General features: G+C 30.9%; 8 protein-coding genes across 8 annotated transcripts; 5 read left to right on the forward strand and 3 right to left on the reverse strand.

Moving 5' to 3' along the window:
• Positions 1 to 1,011: 1,011 nt before the first annotated feature.
• On the reverse strand, positions 1,012 to 2,275 carry BX664DRAFT_322562 (glycoside hydrolase superfamily). Its single transcript, XM_051543517.1, has one exon. It carries the CDS (start codon positions 2,241 to 2,243, stop codon positions 1,098 to 1,100), a length of 1,146 nt encoding a protein of 381 aa, XP_051405556.1. The 5' UTR covers positions 2,244 to 2,275; the 3' UTR covers positions 1,012 to 1,097.
• Positions 2,276 to 3,608: 1,333 nt separating this feature from the next.
• On the reverse strand, positions 3,609 to 5,297 carry BX664DRAFT_290418 (peptidase M24, structural domain-containing protein). The gene is made up of 6 exons (XM_051541885.1): positions 5,179 to 5,297; positions 5,031 to 5,119; positions 4,819 to 4,952; positions 4,593 to 4,755; positions 3,827 to 4,504; positions 3,609 to 3,744 (listed from the first exon to the last, which is right to left on the reverse strand). Exons 1-6 carry the CDS (start codon positions 5,291 to 5,293, stop codon positions 3,709 to 3,711), a joined length of 1,215 nt encoding a protein of 404 aa, XP_051405557.1. The 5' UTR covers positions 5,294 to 5,297; the 3' UTR covers positions 3,609 to 3,708.
• Positions 5,298 to 5,446: 149 nt separating this feature from the next.
• On the forward strand, positions 5,447 to 6,454 carry BX664DRAFT_322564 (WD40-repeat-containing domain protein). Its single transcript, XM_051543518.1, has 4 exons — positions 5,447 to 5,577; positions 5,644 to 5,738; positions 5,811 to 5,898; positions 5,972 to 6,454. The coding sequence occupies exons 1-4, from the start codon at positions 5,462 to 5,464 to the stop codon at positions 6,048 to 6,050; spliced, it is 378 nt and encodes a 125-aa protein (XP_051405558.1). The 5' UTR covers positions 5,447 to 5,461; the 3' UTR covers positions 6,051 to 6,454.
• On the forward strand, positions 6,323 to 8,205 carry BX664DRAFT_254345 (carbonic anhydrase; the record flags this gene model as incomplete). Its single annotated transcript, XM_051540364.1, has 6 exons — positions 6,323 to 6,412; positions 6,506 to 6,980; positions 7,363 to 7,506; positions 7,617 to 7,784; positions 7,856 to 7,951; positions 8,027 to 8,205. The coding sequence occupies 6 exons, from the start codon at positions 6,323 to 6,325 to the stop codon at positions 8,203 to 8,205; spliced, it is 1,152 nt and encodes a 383-aa protein (XP_051405559.1).
• A 2,028-nt stretch (positions 8,206 to 10,233) lies between these two features.
• On the forward strand, positions 10,234 to 11,205 carry BX664DRAFT_273581 (uncharacterized protein; the record flags this gene model as incomplete). The annotated part of the gene is made up of 6 exons (XM_051541226.1): positions 10,234 to 10,391; positions 10,454 to 10,544; positions 10,612 to 10,660; positions 10,737 to 10,782; positions 10,871 to 10,983; positions 11,049 to 11,205. Coding segments are annotated over exons 2-6 (456 nt in total), but the record flags the coding sequence as incomplete, so codon positions are not given.
• A 1,144-nt stretch (positions 11,206 to 12,349) lies between these two features.
• On the forward strand, positions 12,350 to 14,147 carry BX664DRAFT_382444 (uncharacterized protein). Its single transcript, XM_051549043.1, has 4 exons — positions 12,350 to 12,578; positions 12,645 to 13,303; positions 13,377 to 13,739; positions 13,834 to 14,147. Exons 1-4 carry the CDS (start codon positions 12,386 to 12,388, stop codon positions 13,933 to 13,935), a joined length of 1,317 nt encoding a protein of 438 aa, XP_051405561.1. The 5' UTR covers positions 12,350 to 12,385; the 3' UTR covers positions 13,936 to 14,147.
• Positions 14,148 to 14,228: 81 nt separating this feature from the next.
• Positions 14,229 to 15,525, reverse strand: BX664DRAFT_382445 (activator of Hsp90 ATPase). Its single transcript, XM_051549044.1, has 6 exons — positions 15,346 to 15,525; positions 15,245 to 15,250; positions 14,969 to 15,159; positions 14,786 to 14,868; positions 14,585 to 14,705; positions 14,229 to 14,518 (listed from the first exon to the last, which is right to left on the reverse strand). Exons 1-6 carry the CDS (start codon positions 15,372 to 15,374, stop codon positions 14,442 to 14,444), a joined length of 507 nt encoding a protein of 168 aa, XP_051405562.1. The 5' UTR covers positions 15,375 to 15,525; the 3' UTR covers positions 14,229 to 14,441.
• Positions 15,526 to 16,946: 1,421 nt separating this feature from the next.
• On the forward strand, positions 16,947 to 17,590 carry BX664DRAFT_322577 (dolichol phosphate-mannose biosynthesis regulatory). The gene is made up of 3 exons (XM_051543519.1): positions 16,947 to 16,997; positions 17,077 to 17,166; positions 17,289 to 17,590. The coding sequence occupies exons 1-3, from the start codon at positions 16,995 to 16,997 to the stop codon at positions 17,451 to 17,453; spliced, it is 258 nt and encodes an 85-aa protein (XP_051405563.1). The 5' UTR covers positions 16,947 to 16,994; the 3' UTR covers positions 17,454 to 17,590.
• Positions 17,591 to 17,911: the final 321 nt, after the last annotated feature.

Consider the following 17,911-nt stretch of genomic DNA (forward strand, 5'->3'; position numbering starts at 1 on the left):
AACGATCATCATCACACCAAAATTGAACCAAACATACATGAAATCGTTCTCTTTCATTTGTCTTAATCACATTTTATACCTTATCTCTCACTTTATAAAGTAAATTAAAAATGAAATCACAGTGTCATCATCATCCTTCATCCAATAATCATCATCATCCCTCATCCAATAATCATCATCATCCCTCATCCAATAATCATCATCACCCAACACGATTATCACCATTAGATTCCTCTGTAAAAAAAAAAAAATCTAACATCATCTAATGCCATTTTATCGCCTTATCTTACTTTGCAGTCAGTATCAAAAGATTTCATCTATTTTTCGAAAAATTGCCAGATGATCTCCTTGACATTTTGTTTTCATAGCCAAAATTTTTGAAATCCTCAGCCAAATCATGACCGTAAAATCCAAAACCACAAGAAGATATTAAAAAGAAAAATCGGGAAGAAAACATCCAAGACAATCAATTGCTCAGCATGCCATCATGAAAAAAAAAAAAAAAAAAAAAAGGTACAGTATCCAATTCGGTTGATCTTTACCCGGTAGTCATCCTTTCATCTTCCTACCCTCATTCCCCAACAAAGTGGAGTATTAGAATAACTGATATGTCAGCGTATAGGAAACTCCGAGGAAAGAGCAAATAATGATATCTTGAAAAAAAATGTGCCATATTAAATCATATTAAAAAGTGTTGAATGGTAACATTGATCATGTTCTATCAATATCGTATCATAATAAAAAAAACCTATCAAAGTCCCAAAAAGTTTTCTTTTTTTGGTACCTTTTTTTTTTTTTTTATTTTTCCTCTATTTCCAAAAATAGATGTTTAAAAAAAAGAGCCCGTGCATAGACCACCCTATCATTTCAAATTAGGTAGGATCGGGTATTGCTATGAAACAATGCCAACAAAAGGAATATCTAATCTTATCCGATTTAGTTACCAGTCAAATTATAAAAAAAAAAAAAAAAAAATGAAGATGATGATTAAATGGAAGAGAGTATGTAAAATAGGAGAGAAATCATTTGTATTTATTTGATGACATATCATTAAAAAAAAAAAAGATTATCCTAAGACTAAAACTACATTATACTATTCAACATTTTGCGTTTGTATGCAAAGAAAAAGTACCATCGTTAATATAACCTTCTTTGATCAATTGTTCAAAAGACCAAACATCAGAATTGATCGAGTTCTTGAGAGCCCACATGACAGCACCAGCAGCATTCCCTTTTTGATACACAGACACTTGGGTATCCATAAATTGACGTAACCAAGAATCAGAAGAAGAAACAGCCGAACCCAATGACCATTCACCATAAAGCACAGGTAAGTGGAAATTATTGTCACCAGTGAGTTTATCACATACTTGATTCAAGATGGTAGTTTGATCGCTCGTAGAAGAGAAAGCCCAATAAGGATGTAAATCAAGAACGGCGTTGGCAGGTGCAGGTAAAAAGTCGCTCCAATACGAAGGTCCTTTGAATGCATCATGAAAAATCATCGGTACCTTGAAAGCAGATGCAGCAATGATGTTGTAGGCGCGTTGGTAGTAATCACGTAGCATGGCGTTGTCACTATCATTATCCGGACGAGGTTCATTGGCTGATTCAATCCCTGCGATCTGATTCTTCAATTGTGAATCCAATCCATTCATCCAATCCACCACTGCTTGTACGGTTTGAAGTGATCGGTTGATGTTGTAAGTAGTGAAGAAATCCTTGTTACCAATATGACCTGAATGATCTTCCCCATTTTGAGAACCTGGTAATCCATGAAGATCAATGATAGCATAGATTTGATATGTCGCGCAATAGCCCAAGATACGTTCAATTTGTGCTTTTTGTCCTGTTGACACGTAAGGTTCGCCTTGATCAGGTGTGATGAATGCCCAGAAGCCCACAGGAATTCGGATATGATTCACCTTGACACTAGCCAATGTCTTAAAGTCGTCTTCCGTCACCCAGCTATCCCAATGTTGTTGTAAGAGTGTTGCCGCATTAGGAACATTGGCAGAGAATGTCCATTCATCTTGTGCATTAGAACCAGCTTGATCAAACACTTCACTTCCCATCCATCTTTCAAGAATAAGCCAATTCCCCAAATTCGGTCCCCATGCCTTGTTTTGCCAATAGTTCCATGCTGTACCACTTCGTTTGTTTGCCAAAGGTAGTGCCTTGATACTTGTCACCGTTAATACGACTGTAGTCCAGAAAAGAAAAAAGGATTTCATAATCATCATTTATTTTTGTTTTGCTTTGTTTTATTTTTTTTTTTTACTGATAAAAAAAAAAAGAAAGGAAAAGAAAAGGTGGAAAAAGAAAAAAAATGCACCTTTTTGTACAAAAAAAAAAAAAATAGGAGGAGGTATCAGTTCTATCTCCGCATTGTGATGATGGTGAGCCCTGAACTTTTTTTCTCGTTTGACAAACAGAAATACATTCCTACTTGAAATATCAGTGCAAACGTATTTTACTATATTTGAAATCATCTCTTGATCTTATGTAATATTATGTATGGGATAAAAGAAAAAAAAAGTTTACATTTATCTTCTCTGGTAACTTGTTTTTTTTTTCCCGTCTTCCCGACCTCAAACTGATCATCATTCAAACGTATTTGTTCTTGACTCCGGATTCTTTTAGTAATAATCATCTAACTTGAATCGATTGTATTTTTTATGTTTTTTTTTTTTATTTCTTTGAGAAATCATCATCGCTATGATTTTTCTGAATATGCTAACGGATACAAGTATACCTCTTCCCTTTTCATTCCCCACGGCAACACAAACTGGGAGAAAACAAAGTTCTTCAGGTCTGAAGGGTTTGTGTTGAACATCCCTGAATAACCTTCTAATGTATCTAGCTGAAATACAGTCATTGAAAAGAAAAGAGGAAAAAGAGAAAATGTATATGCTCATACAAACTTCCTTTTTTTTTTTTTTTTATGGGACTAATGGTAGAGAGAGAATATTTGATGATGGATGATACGAAGTGATGGATAAATGAGATGATGATAATTAAAAAAGAAAAACACCCTAAATTCAAAAGGGTTGATCTGACTTCCCGAGGGTCTCATGCACCAAAAAAGGTGATAAAAAAAAGAGGTTCCTTTATTGATGTATGACAAATTCATGTTTTAAATGAATCAATATTTCGTATTGGATTACTATTACACACAAGCTAATCCTAATTCCTTTGGTGTACTGTCTAACTAGGAAGTCATCATGATGATGATAATGATGATGATGATGGAAGAACCCTTCTAATAATCAACAATGAAGATGACTCCTTTGACGCTGATCAACAACGTTAATACTGTATTTCATATCTTAGTGAATGATGATGAAGATGATCATGTGAACAGAACATAAAAGATCGTGCAACATTACATACGAGTATCCTGTCTCCCACAAACAACAACAACAACGAAAAAAAAAAAAGGAATCAATAATATCAAATGAAAAATATATTCTTTCTCTTTATTATTTTATATACAAAAACAAAAAAAAAATTGAGCAATGAGGAGATAACTAAAAACTAAGGAGGGAAAGAAGGATGGTAGATTTGAAGTAATAAAAAAAAGAGACTAATATGAGTGATAAAACAATAATAATAATAAAAAAAAAATACATCAATGAATTGTTTCTATGTAATGCTAATAATAAAAGGATGATGATAAAAAAAAAAGAAAGTTGATGCTAAAAAGAACTATTCCATGTCCATATCCATGTTAGTGTCTTCAGTCTATAAAGAAAAAGAAAAAAGTTGTAGGAGATTAGTTTTATTTTTTTTCTTTTTAGTCCAATAACAACATTGATATAATTACCTCGATGCGTCTTTCTCCAAAAGTAACATCCAATTGAGGCAAACCTCTAGAAGCCTTAACTTGATTGATAGAACCAGAATGAAGAATTTGAGCAGCATTGGTAGGTTCGGGTATGCAATATTGAGAATGAACAAAAGGCAATTTGGTTGACAAAGTAAGGCGTAAGGCTTCAGTAGGAGTGACCAAGACAGTGGATTTGAATTGAGCTACCTTATCGCTTGTCAAACTGGATCGTAATACGGGAAGAGAAGTAACAAGTTCATGATTCAATAAAGAGGCAAGACCCAATCGAGTTTGACTATTGGACATAGCACGAGTGGCAAAAGGAAAGACGGTATGTTTCTCGTTGATTTCATTAAATGCTGCACGGGCTGCCTTCATTTTGAGTTGATATGATTTGTTGACATCACGTTGGTAAACGAATGGTTTGTATTCTGATTGTTTAGTCTTGCCGTCACCTGTTGTCAAAATCACATTCACTTGATATCCTTGATTTGCTTGGATTTCAAAATCATACTTTTCTAAATCTTGTACAATCATATCTTCAGGGAAACCATTTTCAATATCGTTACCACCGCGAAGCACAAATCGTTTGATGGTTGAGGAATAAGTGTTTTCGACAGGTTTGCATCGGAAGTAGGCTGCAATTTCACTGATCGTTCTAGTAATTTCAGACGCCTATACAAAAAAAAACGATAAAAGTTTAGTATATGAATATAAAGTTATAATCATTATTATTATTATTATTGTTATTATTATGATTTACTTTGACACCAGGTTTCATCATGCGGATAGCAGCTTCACAAGCATAATAAGTAGCACAGATCACATCAGCAGCAGGACCAGTAATAGGTTGACTAAGATCAAGTGATACCACAGTTGTATGAGCAGCAGTGGCAATATAACCATCCATATGGGCACCCAATTCACTAATAATGAGAATGAATATGAGTATATTGTATGTATTATGTTTTTCTTATGTTACTTATTACATTTTCACAACATCACCAGCCTTCAAAAGATAATCGTTATCCAAAAGAGGAGATACATGTTGAATAAGATTATTGACAGAAATACAAGTAGGAAAAGCAATACCACGTTCAGCATTCTTATATTCAGTCAAAGTCTATATAATTCAAAAAAAAAAAATATAAATATATTGAAAAGATCCTTTTTAATTTTATTCCTTTTTTTTTTTTTTTACCATGGCTTCAATAAGATCATCACCATATTGACAAAGGTCGCAGATAGATACACCAGGAGAGACTCGACTAACAAGTTCAGGAAGAATGGCTATAGAAAGAAAGAAAGAAACTAAGTATGCTTTTGTAAAATAGTAAATCAGAACTTACAATTAACAACATCAGCAGCATGTTTATATTTTCCAATAACATTTGTATTTGTCAAGTCATTATCTGCTTGGAACTTGGAAGGAGGATAATTGGTAGTTAGTTCCATTCCAGACATGGTGAATATGTAATATTAAAAAATAAAAAGAGAGAAAAAGAAGAAAAAGAAAAAAAAAAAAGGGAAATGTCTTAAGCCACCCAACCTTTTTTTTTTTATTGACCTGAAATGCATTATTTCACACCCCGTCTTTCTTTTTCTTTTTCACTATACGTTTTTTCTTTCTTAATGAAGGAAAATAATACACCTGAACCTATTATCTTTTCTGATCCTATTTTTGACTTTAGTTTTCACCCTAAAAAGAATCTTGTTGTAGCTGGTCTTATAACAGGTCATGTTTACTGGTAAAATATATTACATAATATTATATTCGTTTGTTTTAATGGAATTTTATATTTTTGTATATATAGTTATCAATATGATAATGATGCTAATATTCTACAATGGTCAACACAGATATCAAAAAAGTCTTGTCGAGGGGTTGAGTTCAACCATGATGGTAGTTGTAAGTAAAACGGATGAAAACAATATTGTGATATTTTGACGTTTTAATTTATTTATTTTTGTTATTTGATAGTGGTTATGACCATATCTCGTGACAAGTCAATTCAAACAATAGATATGACTACAGGTCGATTATTACAAAAGATACCAAAAGCTCATAGGTAATAAATAAAAAAAAAAAAGGAAACTCATTTTACATATTTTATATATATAATAAAAATATTCTTTTATTAGATACCCAATCAATAAAATTCATGCACTGGATATAAATCGGATAGCTACTGGAGATGATGAAGGTGTGATCAAGGTATAAATTATTATTTAATGGATTGAAAATAGAACGACTTCTTTTTTCTTTATGATATCATTATTTATTTTTTGAATAGATCTGGGATATGCGATCACCGAGCATGATTCAACAATACAATGTTCATGATGATTTTATTGCTGATATGACTTTTGCTCAAGATAAATCATGTTTATTGGCATCTGGGTAAGTAAAAAAAAAAAAAAGGTATGTCTATTCTTTTTCTCACTAATGGTTGATTTGATATTATCCTTTTTATCTTTTGTAGTGGTGATGGTATGCTTTCTGTACATGACATAAGGAAATTGGACAAGAAGGTGGCAACATGTATATTGGATGATGAATTATTATCATTAACGACAATCAAAGTAATATATAAAAGAAAAAGAAAGAAGAAGAAAAAAACAACGGTTACACTGATATTGATGACGGCTGGGTTTTTTTTTATTATCCTTATATAGCATGATCATCAAGTAGTTGTAGGGTCACAAAGTGGGGCGCTCTATTTTTGGGAATGGGGTGAATGGACAAAAGTCAAGGATAAATGGGTTGGACATCCATCCTCTGTAGATACACTTTGTAAATTAGATGAAGATACTATATGTACCGGTGGTAATGATGGTCTTTTAAGATTGGTTTCGGTCTCGCCTCAATATCAATTTGAAGGTATTATTGGTGATCATGGTGAAGATTTTCCTGTGGAACGTGTTCGCTTATCTCATGATGGTCCTTTACTTGATGAAGAAAGTTCTCCGATATGCCTACTTGGTAGTTGTGGACATGATATGCAACTACGATTTTGGGATATTGGTTATTTATATGGTCCAGACTCTGATCAGAGTGATGATGGTACAGAAAACGACGACAGGAACAATGACAGTACTTCAACAAAAAAACGGCATGATTCTTCTTCATCACCAAAAACAACAACCATGGGTCACACCAAACGAATGAAACATCAGAATTTCTTCCTGGATCTTTAGATTAGTCATTTTTATTCAATTCTCCTTTATTGTATATATATTGAAATAATAATAAAACATTTATCTGAAATAATAAGAATAAAAAAAAACATTTATCCATTATCTTTAGTACTTATTTTTAGTATTCTCAAGTTGTTGGGGTAACCCTTCTCAAAAAAAAAAAAAAAAAAAAGATCAGCGGAAATTAAAAAAATAGTATAAAATGAAAAAAATAAAAAACGGGGGAATAGATTATTTTTTTTTTAAGCTTTCTTCTTCCTTTCTTTTTTCAATTGATACGATGACTGAACCTACTACTCCATCACCTATCACTCCTGTTTCGGCTTTGAATGTAGCTCATGCAAAGTTTGACTCTTCTGACGTAAATCTTGATGGATTACTGGCAAAAAACCATGCTTGGGCTAAATCCATTACTGATGAAGACCCCAACTTTTTCAAGAAAATGGCCCTTGGACAAAGTCCCAAGATTCTCTGGATTGGTAATGTGAACTCTCTTCTTCATTTTCTTTTTTTTTTTTTTTTTTTTTACTGGTTTATATACAATCTCATTAACTTTTTTTTTTTTTTAATATATCGTTACCAAATATAGGATGCTCTGATTCTCGTGTACCCGCCAATCAAGTGTTACAATTAGGTCCTGGAGAAATATTTGTCCATAGAAACATTGCAAATGTAGTCACTCATACCGATATGAGTTGTTTGTCTGTATTACAATACTCTATTGAAGTTTTGAAAATTGAACATGTTATTGTTTGTGGTAAGTTTATGAAAAAAAAAATTAAAAGATGAATCGAATTTACCAAAAATATATTAATTTTCCTTTATTAGGTCATTACAATTGTGGTGGTGTGGCAACTGCTTATAGCCGAAAACAAGTGGGATTGATTGATAATTGGCTTAGAAATATCAAAGACGTTTATCGATGTAAGTAGAGATATAGAAACAAGAGTAAATGGATAAGAAAAAAGAAAAGATATACTCATGATTTTGTGTACATAGTGAATGAATCTAAAGTGAATAGCGAAAAAGAAGAATCAGAACGACTTCGTAGATTGGTAGAATTCAATGCAATCCATTCAGCTCAAAATGTTTGTTATTCTACTATTGTTCAAGATGCTTGGAAACGAGGACAAAAGTTAACTGTACATGCTTGGGTGCATGATATCAATGATGGGTAAAAAAAAAAAAAAAAAAAAAAAAATATTGACTGATGAATATGATGATTTTAGGATGGCACGTAAATTGAATTTCCAAGCTAGTTGCGCCAAGGATATGGAAAGTATTTATGTTACCAATTCTGATTAGGTTTAGTTTAGTTGTATATTATGATGTATTGTTTTTATCAATAAAGTTGATGGATAGATGGATATTGACTATATATGGTAATGAAAGGTAACGTGGAGCATTGTTTTTACTCTGGCATGAACAAGGGGTGTATTGAATAAAAAGAAAAAGAAAGAGAGAAATTACTCCTGGGAAATAAAATGTACTCTTGATTGTCTGTGCTCTCCTTCAATTTCCTTTCAAAAACAGCTTATCTAACCGGGATTAAAGGCGATGTTCCTAAAATAAAGGGGGAGAGTGTATTCTTTGTTGTTGTTTGTTTGTTCAAGAATGGTCATCAATATACATTAGACTTGTCATACTCTTTTTTTTTTTTGCATGGGCGGGTGGATTGGTTTTTTTTTTTTTCGGGAATGGGAGATCAAAAGAAATAGGAGTACAACAAAAGAAAAAGATCTGCATGGCAACGTTGTTTAATTCCCTTCTTCTTTTTCTTCTTTCCATTAAAATGGTATCAAGATATTGACGAAGATCATTCTTCTCCTTCTTATATTGTTTTTTTTTTTTTTGGGTATATCTCCTTTTTTTTTATATAATTGTTGATGGAAAAAAAAAATAAAAAGAAAAGAACAAGCGCACAGAAGGTTGAAAGGGATAACATGCGTGGTAAGAATACCTACATTGAGATTTAGGAGAAGGGTTTTAGGGGAAGTTGGCAATCAAATACATACATACAAACTACTTACATACATACATACGTACATACATACATACATATACGCATATATATACTATTTAATCATTAATATGGATCCATATCCAAGAAATTTTTTTAAGGAACTAAAATTAAAACCATTTTTTTTTTCATGAATTGAAAAACTAAAGCATGGTTGAAGTCGATCATTACTGCTACTTTGCTCCTACTATTTATTATTCATTTTTCTCTCTATTTCTTGCTCTTGATGTGGATATAAAAAGTGAGATCAGAGTGGTACGTGCACTTTTTTTTTTTTATTTCAATCCATTCAACCTAATGATAATGATGGATCTAGTAGAATATTGAATTTGATTTAATCATCATATATAATGATGAATGGATTGTGTGGATCATGATCAAAGATAGAAAGAAGGGAGAAGGAGTCAATGTAAAATTGTTTGCACATTTTGCATTAACTGTACAAAAAGTAGCATTGAACCTGGTTTTTTTTTTAAAAAAAAAAAATCAATTCGGAGGAGAGAATAAAAAAAGGCCAATTTGATGACGATGATGATGATTATTATTATACATATATAGAAAAACCATGGGTCTTTATTTTCTTTTTCTTTTTAGGAAAGTCTTATGCACATCATTCATTTTATTGTAAATAGTTTTTTAGTTTGACATACAAATATCATTTATAGAAAAAAAGGTTGATCTCTTCTTTTCTTTCTGGATTCTCCAGATCGACTGCATTTTCCCCCTTTGACCCTTTTATTCTAATACATCTCCTGTCTTCTTGATGATGATGATGATGATGATGATGATTTTTTATAATGCGTTTAAATGTGTGTTATATGAGAAGATTTTTATGTACATGTATGGCAAAAAAAAAAAAAAAAAAGATTTTACATAGCCTGACTGTCATGCTTATTTCCTCCTCTTAGTCCCCTTTTTTTTTTTCTATCTATATTTCTTTACTATGTTCAAACTCACTACTTACCCAAAAAAGTCAAGAATCGCTCCTTAAAAATGTCATAATCATGCACTTTGGTTTAAGTATAAATATTATTTCTTTTTTTCTTTTCTTTTTTTTTTTTTCTTTTCTTTTGTTCACCTTATTCTTTTTTCTTTCTTTCTCTCTCTCTCTCTTTGTTTTTTTTTCTTTCTTTTTTATTTTTATATTTGTTTTTTTTTTTGTTGTTTTATTATTTATTATTCATTCAATTTGGATGATCTTTCTTTTTTAATTTGTATTTTGTTAGCCAATCATATTTGATTTTGTATTTCTCTGCATTAATACACACATACATTTTTTTCCTTCCCTTTTTTTTGACATTATACAAGCCATATTTTGTAGCCAACTGAACATTTGATATAAAAGTAAAGTATGGCTACTTTTATTATTTATTTCACTTTTTAATCTTTTTTTTTTTTTTTGTTAGATGGATATTCTTGAATTGATACATATTGAAAATCAACTTGGTAGAAATAAACCTCACAAATGTACTATGATGAATTGTACAAAGTCTTTTGGTAAGTAGCACAAGAAAAAAAAAAAAGGTGAATGTAAGGGGATAGAAAGTTTATTTTTCTCTTATAGGAAGACGTTCCGATCTTGTTAGACATCTCCGTATTCATACTAATGAAAGGTAAAAAAAAAAAAAAAAAAAAAATAGTTTGTTTTCTTTTTAGATACCAATACTAAATATATATTTTTATTTATAGACCATACAAATGTGATGAAATCGGATGTGGTAAAAGTTTTATACAGGTAATAAATATATTATCAAACCATGATGACAATGATGATGATGATGATTTTCTTATATTCATTTTATTTTATTTTTTTTTTTTAATAGAGATCTGCTTTGAAAGTACATATTCGTACTCATTCTGGTGAAAGACCTCATATTTGTGAAGTGGATGGTTGTGGAAAAAGTTTTAGTGATAGTAGTTCATTGGCAAGACACAGGTAAATTAATACTTATTATTATTATTATTATTATTATATACTTATATTAATATTTGATGAAATAGACGGATTCATACTGGAAAAAGACCTTACAAATGTCGTATACTTGGATGCAATAAACAATTCGCAAGAAAAACTATTTTGACCACTCATCAAAAAGTAGCACACGATACCTCCACCAAACAACGTACAACTCTTCAATGGAGACCTTTGAATGAACAAAGTGAAAAATGGATATCAACAATAAATACATCAACAGAACCTAGAATGGTGATACCTTTGAATCAAATTCAGCAACCTATTTATGATCCTATTACCACAAATTCAACTGACATCCAAAGAACAGGATATCATCTACCTGAATTATCACCTTCGACATCTCCTTATCCAACATCACCTGAATCTATTGCCACCAGTATTGAATTAGCATCACCATCATCAATGAATTATCATACTTTGGATAGTAGAAGAGATAGTGGCGTATTTACAATGATGGAATCAAGTGATTACAATAAGAAGAATGAATGTTCTTTACCTCGACTTCAAGAAATGGACCCTTTCTTTATTGCCATGGATGATCGTTCTCCTTTCTCCTCCACTCATTCTTATTATCATCATCATAGTTAAATAATCATTCCTTACATAACTTTTTATTTATTTATTTTCTCCCAATTTTTTTTTTTATGTTGATTATGCTAGTCTTTTTTTTTTTTTTTATTATTATTATGGGGTTACTCTTTTTCTATATTATGCCTTTATTATTATGATATATATGTTCTTTGCGCCTTATGACATTACTTTATTAATTTTGTATTTATACCACATCCTTCTTTTTGACCATACAATAATAAACATCATCAAATTCTTTATATAAAATCATTGGTGTTGTCTTCACATAATTCCCCTACTTAAAAGTACATACGTATGCGTATTTATATATCTATAATTTCCTTACCCCCTCTTTTTTATATATTTATTCATTTATTTATTTATTTTTACTGTATTTTGATTGCATATTGATGTTACTGTATGTGATGATAGACTAAAAAAGGAAACTGTCATTTTCTCTCCTGTCAATAAAAATCATCTTTCTTGTTCTTATTAGCGAGAGAGAGAGAGACTTCTTTTTAAATGATCAAATCAATTTAACATTCTTTTCTATTGGTTGGTCGAAAAAAAAAGAATAAATGAAAAAGAAAATATTGATATTTGGTATATATATGATAGGGAGTCTTACTGGTCACTCCTTTTATAAACAAGCGTACCGGACAATGAATCTCGCTCCTTTTCACTCACTCAATAAATATATTTATTATATTTCATTCTTCTCTTCTTTCCCCCCTTTTTTTTTTGGCTATTTCTTTTTCTATTTACTTTTCTTTTTTATATTCAACATGAAAATATGGCTAATTCTTCTTCCACTACTTTCTTGTCATCTACTCAACTCAATGGTATCGCTGACAAATTGTCCTCAGTAGATGATCGTCAAAAGTATCGACAAATTATCAATCTATCCTCCAATATTCAAACCAAACTTAATCAATTACGTCTGGAACGTATGAATGCCAACACCTTTTCTAATCAAATTCAATCTGGTGAGTTTTTTTTTTTAATATGATTCCTATTATTATATTAACCTCATTCTTCTTCTTTGTCTATAGCACAAAACGATTCCTTCAACCTTGCAGATTCACAAAAACCTTTATCGAATTCCACAAGTCTTATTACTTCTTCACCAATGGAACCTGACCGTCAACAAATGAAAGACTTATCCAGCATAAATCAAGAAGAACACTATGCAACAATCGCTCTAGATAACACTTCATTGAAAGACCGAACATCCTTGTGTATCCCACCTGTTACATCAGAATCAATACAACAAGAATCAATAATAGAAGAAAGAAGAGACTCAGCCGTGGATGTCCTTTTACAACAACCTTCAATCAATACAGATATCAACTTTCAAGAAAAAGCTCTACCGTCCTTTCCTGATGCAAAACATGATAGTATCCTTGATTATTATGATGAACAACCTATTAACAATAATAATTCAAGCAACAAAAAATCCAAAGTGACATTTGCGGATCAGTTGGTCGCCGTAAATCTTTATAATGATAATCTACCACCTTCTCCATCTAGTTGTGACTTGAGCAATAATTATTACAGTAACAATGATGTTGATGCTTCATTTTTATTGATTACTCCACCTGCATCACCAAGACATATTGATTACTCCAACTCTTTCACCAATGAAACATCTATTACCACCATATACAAAGAACATCCATTACCATTACCTCCTATTATTCATGTTCAAAAGGTAAAAAAAAAAAAAAAAAAAAAAAAAAAAAAAAAAAAAAAACAATTACCTGATATAAATATTAATATTATAGAAAATCAATGGATTACTTGGATTTCTAACACGAACATATCAACTCAACGAAATCATCTCATCCAGAACATTGATCTCTACTCTGGGATTATTCAATGCTATGGATTCTACAACAGGACATGCCAAAGCAGTACTCAAGGTCACAATGACATCCACACAGATCAAACCTATTGATGAACAAAATAATGATGATACTTTGGATAATGATATGCTGTCACTATTTGGATTTACCTTTTTTGCTTCAGTAAAACGATCACCAAATGTCAAACGTCCAAATCGTGAAGATCCTGATTGCTTGGTTGTATCGGATCATATTGTGGCTGATGCTCTCGATTATTGGATTCAACATCAAACTGATCAGCTAGTAAGAAATATGAAATAAGAAAAAGAAAAAAAAAAGGCGGGGTACAAAGAGGTGAACACTGATATCCTTCAAACTTTTTTTTTTTTTTTTGTAGCCTCGATTGACAAGTGCTAGTCATATTTTACGAGAAAGTGTGAAAGTATATGTGGTTTATGACAAGTCTTTGTTCCTCAAGGATCAATTATCAAACTATTGATTTCGTTCTATTTTTCTTGTTGCTTTGAATTTATTCTTAACATCATTTATCTATTCTCCATTCATTATCATTTCTTTAATCTTACATATCCTTGTCATTCTTGTTTATAGTTTATTGATCTTTCCTTTTTTTTTTTATGTATATACCCTTACCTATAATAGTCTTCATTTATCTTCACAATTGATTCATTCCTTTATTAATAAAGATTTACCATCTATTTTACCCAATCCAAATTTCATTGTTCAACGTATTGTATGTATGTATGATTATATATTTCAATTGGAATAATCAACTTTTTTTTTATTATTATTTATTTCAAGAATAATATAAGTAATCAACCAGGAATAAAATAAAGAAAACAAATTGAATGCGATGCTAGAATAACGTGTAAAAGTTTAATAAATAAAATGCAATGTGTATAATAATAATAATAATAATAAACCCAATGACGAACATGTGGATAGGAATAAGGGGGGATGTAATGTGGAAAATCAATCACACTATATCTATAAAGGAGTTGGTTGTCTAAGCGGTGCTGGTGTACCAAGTTGATCGGCTTGAATATAAACATCAGATCCATGATCTAATAAATAAAATATATGAAAAGGGAGTTCATCATCTATTTAATCATCATGACAAGAATACTTACGGGAGATTAAATCTTTGGAAAACATGTCGAATTGTTTAGACATCAAAGGAGTAAGATGACGTTTGACAATATCCCGAATAGTACGTTTGAGGGTATCTTCTTCCTTGACGGTCACTTCAAACTAAAGAATAATCGATATCAATCATCACACATATACATTCTTTCTTCCTCTCTATTTTTTTTACTTCTTTTTCTCTTTACCACATATTCATCTATTTCAGTATCATGAGCTACTTCAGGAATATGGATAGTACCTGACACTTTGGTACCATCGGATGCAACACCTATGATAAAAATAAAAAGATATTTTTTTTTTTTAGTTATCACACTTGTTCGAATATTCTCTTCCTTTTTCCAAATATATATATATATATATGAACATACCTTCCCAAGAATATTTCAAATTAACATCATAAATAGTAATGATCTTTCCTTTGCGTTGACAGACTTCGACATCACCAGTACATTCATCCATCTTGCTGATTTTTACTTGGTGACCATCCTTTTCAGTTTCTAATCCAACTACTTTGTCAGTAAAATAAGTCTGAGCCCATACGAGACAGTTTTTATTGACCCTATCAAAAAGAAGAAAAATACCGGTTATTAATCAAGGTTTCCCCCCTTGAAAAAAAAAAGAATGTTGATTTTTTAAAAATGTACCAGTGCCTATATAAGAATGGTTTAGTTAGTTTGAGTTTATTTATACAAAAACAAATAAAACTATTATCTAAATAAAAAAGTTCCTTTTTTTTTATATATACCAGTTGTTAACATTTTTCCAGTTGGACATGATGAATAGAAGGAGAAAGAAAGAGAGGGAAAAAAATGAGAGAGAGAGAGAGAGAGAGAGAAGAATTGAAAAATCATTGGACAAATGCCCAGAATCCTCATTGGGTGGGTGTTCGACTCAGCCACGGCTCAAGGAGATAGGCAAAACCTTCCCCCCCCCTTTTTTTTTTTTTTTTTTTTTTTTTTATCAATGCCGTTATGAGTACTATTTAAAAAAGTCAACATATGAATATTATTCATTACTACTTTTATTTACCTTATTGACTATAATAAAAGAGGTAATCTGGAACGCACGAGCCTAATTATCGATCATATTAATCTTAAATATTTATTTTTATTGTTCCCATGATTATTTATTTGAAAAGGCCATGTGGTACCTGAGAAAAAAGAATAACCGAGTTAACATTGTATGAATTTTTATTGGATGAAATAGAAGCCAAGATATTTACAATCCTTGACTTGATACAATTCACCTGATACTTATTGTGTGATCAATGATCTTTTAATATCAAAGGGAAATAATATATATATATATATTGATTGTTCAAGCGATCTCTTTTGTATCACGCTTTTTTTTTTTTTTTTTTCATCACAAGGCTTATGAACTTGATATTATGGTACCATCAAAATATGCTGCGACCCACAAGGCATAAAATCAAGATCATGTTGTACATATTCTTTTTTTTTCTTTCTTTTTTCTTTCTTTCTTTCTTTTCTTTTTTTTTTTTTCTTTCTTTCCCTTTTTTTTTCCCACTATCATCGTCATCATAATAAAAAAAAATAGTCTGATTATGATGAATAAGAACGATAGTCAAATAGATTTTACATATACTCATACTCCACCAACAATTGAATTAGAACCTCCACTTAAAAAAATCAAAAAACCAAGTACTTCATTCTCTTTACCAGTCGTCATCACAAAAGAAGAGAATGAAAAAAAGGTACATCCTATGGCTATTCCTCATCCTAATTATAAATCATCAGCATCTTATCAATATGATTCACCTTCTAATTATTCTTTAAAGTCATGTCCTCCATTTACATGTACATCATCAACCTCTCCAGTCATTTCCCCTTGGCTTTATTCTCTACCAGATTTCAAAGTGGGTAGTCTTCCTCATCATCATCCTTCAGCTTGGCCTTTGACAATGATCAATGAATTCTCAACTCCTCCTTCCAATCGATCTTTTTCTTTGTCCGAACCATCTTCCTTGGAAAATAGCCATAAAAATGATGATGATAGTGACCAACAACTTGTTTTTGAAATGGACGTTTAATTATAAATCAAAGAATGATAGCTTTTGATGATGACTATATATAGATGATTTTTTTCCTCTAATCGTTTCTATATATTTATTTCACCCTCATTTTTTTTTTTTTACTTTTATTTCATAATAAAATGATTCAAGTATATTTGTAGACAATAGAAGTATCAAAATGGCATGATGATTGTCTTTACAGACTGCTTAACGTTTTGAGTTGCCCAAAAAAAAAAATCCTAACGTAGGTTTCGAACCCAGCTTGGAGCGTTTATATATATATCCTCTTTTCTTTTTCCTTTTTTTTCTTTTCCCTTTTCTTCTCCAAATAACGCCTTCACAGATTAGTATCACTAATCAAGATGGTAAATCAATAAGTAGATATAGAAAGAGAAATATTAGTACTTCAATGGACTCTGATGATGGAACTTTATTTATCTATAGAGTACGGGAACTGATAAACTTGTTGGAGCTGTTGCCTTTGCTAGTGCTTGGGTTATCTTCATCTATTATACTTTGTGGGCCTTAGTGATGGTAAGAAAGAAAAGAAGAAAGAAAAATAATAATTATAATATTTTATTAGAGTTAGTTTACATGAATTATTCGGTTTTCTCATCTACATTAATCTCTTTTTTTTTTAAAAAAAAAAAAAATAGCCACTTATTGATGAAAACAATGGAATACAACAATACTTCCCTCCTTTTGAATACGCCATTCGTTTACCCTTTTATATCCTTGTTCTTGGTATTGTGGGTATTGTTGCATTCTTTACCTACGCGTCGGCAAAACAAAAAGCGAAACAAGCAAAGAAAGCGACATGACACCAACATATTCTTCATCATTATTCCTTCTAGAACAGATATTCTATCACAACTCCTTCTTTCTTCTATTATTATTTGTTTTTGTTTTTTTTATATTTATACATACAATAAAAAAAATCATCATATAGTTCCAATTATTTTTGTCACAAAAGTCATGCATTTTTTATACATTCTCTTTTTTTTTGGGAAAATCAAGTGTATTTGTACATAGAATTGGTCAGATTTGACATATCACTACAGCTTATTCATAAGGATAGAGAATCTGAATGTTCAGCATATTCATTACTCAAGTATCCTACAGCTTTATGAGATCATTCAAACCATTCATCAGTATTCGACTTAATCATTCAATCTATCTATTGTTTTCAATCATTCACCATAAAAAAAAATCAAGCCTAATAAGGATGATCTGAGAGCGAATGAAAATCGCATATTAAGTGAATGAATGCATAGGCGGA

Source organism: Halteromyces radiatus, assembly GCF_025201355.1.
Source record: "Halteromyces radiatus strain CBS 162.75 chromosome Unknown BX664scaffold_1, whole genome shotgun sequence".
NCBI classification, from domain to species: Eukaryota; Fungi; Mucoromycota; class Mucoromycetes; order Mucorales; family Cunninghamellaceae; genus Halteromyces; species Halteromyces radiatus.

What these genes read in the sequence shown, in the direction of transcription:
- BX664DRAFT_382445 (XM_051549044.1), bottom strand. Translation starts at nt 15,374, where the DNA reads ATGTCCAACTGGAAAAATGTTAACAACTG. An exon ending in TTTGAAATATTCTTGGGAAG is followed by an intron (nt 14,869 to 14,968) that starts GTATGTTCATAT and finishes TTTTTATCATAG; the next exon opens with GTGTTGCATCCGATGGTACC. An exon ending in TTCCAAAGATTTAATCTCCC is followed by an intron (nt 14,519 to 14,584) that starts GTAAGTATTCTT and finishes TTTATTTATTAG; the next exon opens with ATCATGGATCTGATGTTTAT.
- BX664DRAFT_290418 (XM_051541885.1), bottom strand. Translation starts at nt 5,293, where the DNA reads ATGTCTGGAATGGAACTAACTACCAATTATCCTCCTTCCAAGTTCCAA. An exon ending in ATGATCTTATTGAAGCCATG is followed by an intron (nt 4,953 to 5,030) that starts GTAAAAAAAAAA and finishes TGAATTATATAG; the next exon opens with ACTTTGACTGAATATAAGAA. An exon ending in TTGGAGAAAGACGCATCGAG is followed by an intron (nt 3,745 to 3,826) that starts GTAATTATATCA and finishes TTTTCTTTATAG; the next exon opens with ACTGAAGACACTAACATGGA.
- BX664DRAFT_382444 (XM_051549043.1), top strand. Translation starts at nt 12,386, where the DNA reads ATGGCTAATTCTTCTTCCACTACTTTCTTGTCATCTACTCAACTCAAT. An exon ending in CTATTATTCATGTTCAAAAG is followed by an intron (nt 13,304 to 13,376) that starts GTAAAAAAAAAA and finishes TTAATATTATAG; the next exon opens with AAAATCAATGGATTACTTGG. An exon ending in AACATCAAACTGATCAGCTA is followed by an intron (nt 13,740 to 13,833) that starts GTAAGAAATATG and finishes TTTTTTTTGTAG; the next exon opens with CCTCGATTGACAAGTGCTAG.
- BX664DRAFT_322564 (XM_051543518.1), top strand. Translation starts at nt 5,462, where the DNA reads ATGAAGGAAAATAATACACCTGAACCTATTATCTTTTCTGATCCTATT. An exon ending in ATAACAGGTCATGTTTACTG is followed by an intron (nt 5,578 to 5,643) that starts GTAAAATATATT and finishes TTGTATATATAG; the next exon opens with TTATCAATATGATAATGATG. An exon ending in AAGATACCAAAAGCTCATAG is followed by an intron (nt 5,899 to 5,971) that starts GTAATAAATAAA and finishes TTCTTTTATTAG; the next exon opens with ATACCCAATCAATAAAATTC.
- BX664DRAFT_322577 (XM_051543519.1), top strand. An exon ending in CTTTGTGGGCCTTAGTGATG is followed by an intron (nt 17,167 to 17,288) that starts GTAAGAAAGAAA and finishes AAAAAAAAATAG; the next exon opens with CCACTTATTGATGAAAACAA.
- BX664DRAFT_322562 (XM_051543517.1), bottom strand. Translation starts at nt 2,243, where the DNA reads ATGATGATTATGAAATCCTTTTTTCTTTTCTGGACTACAGTCGTATTA.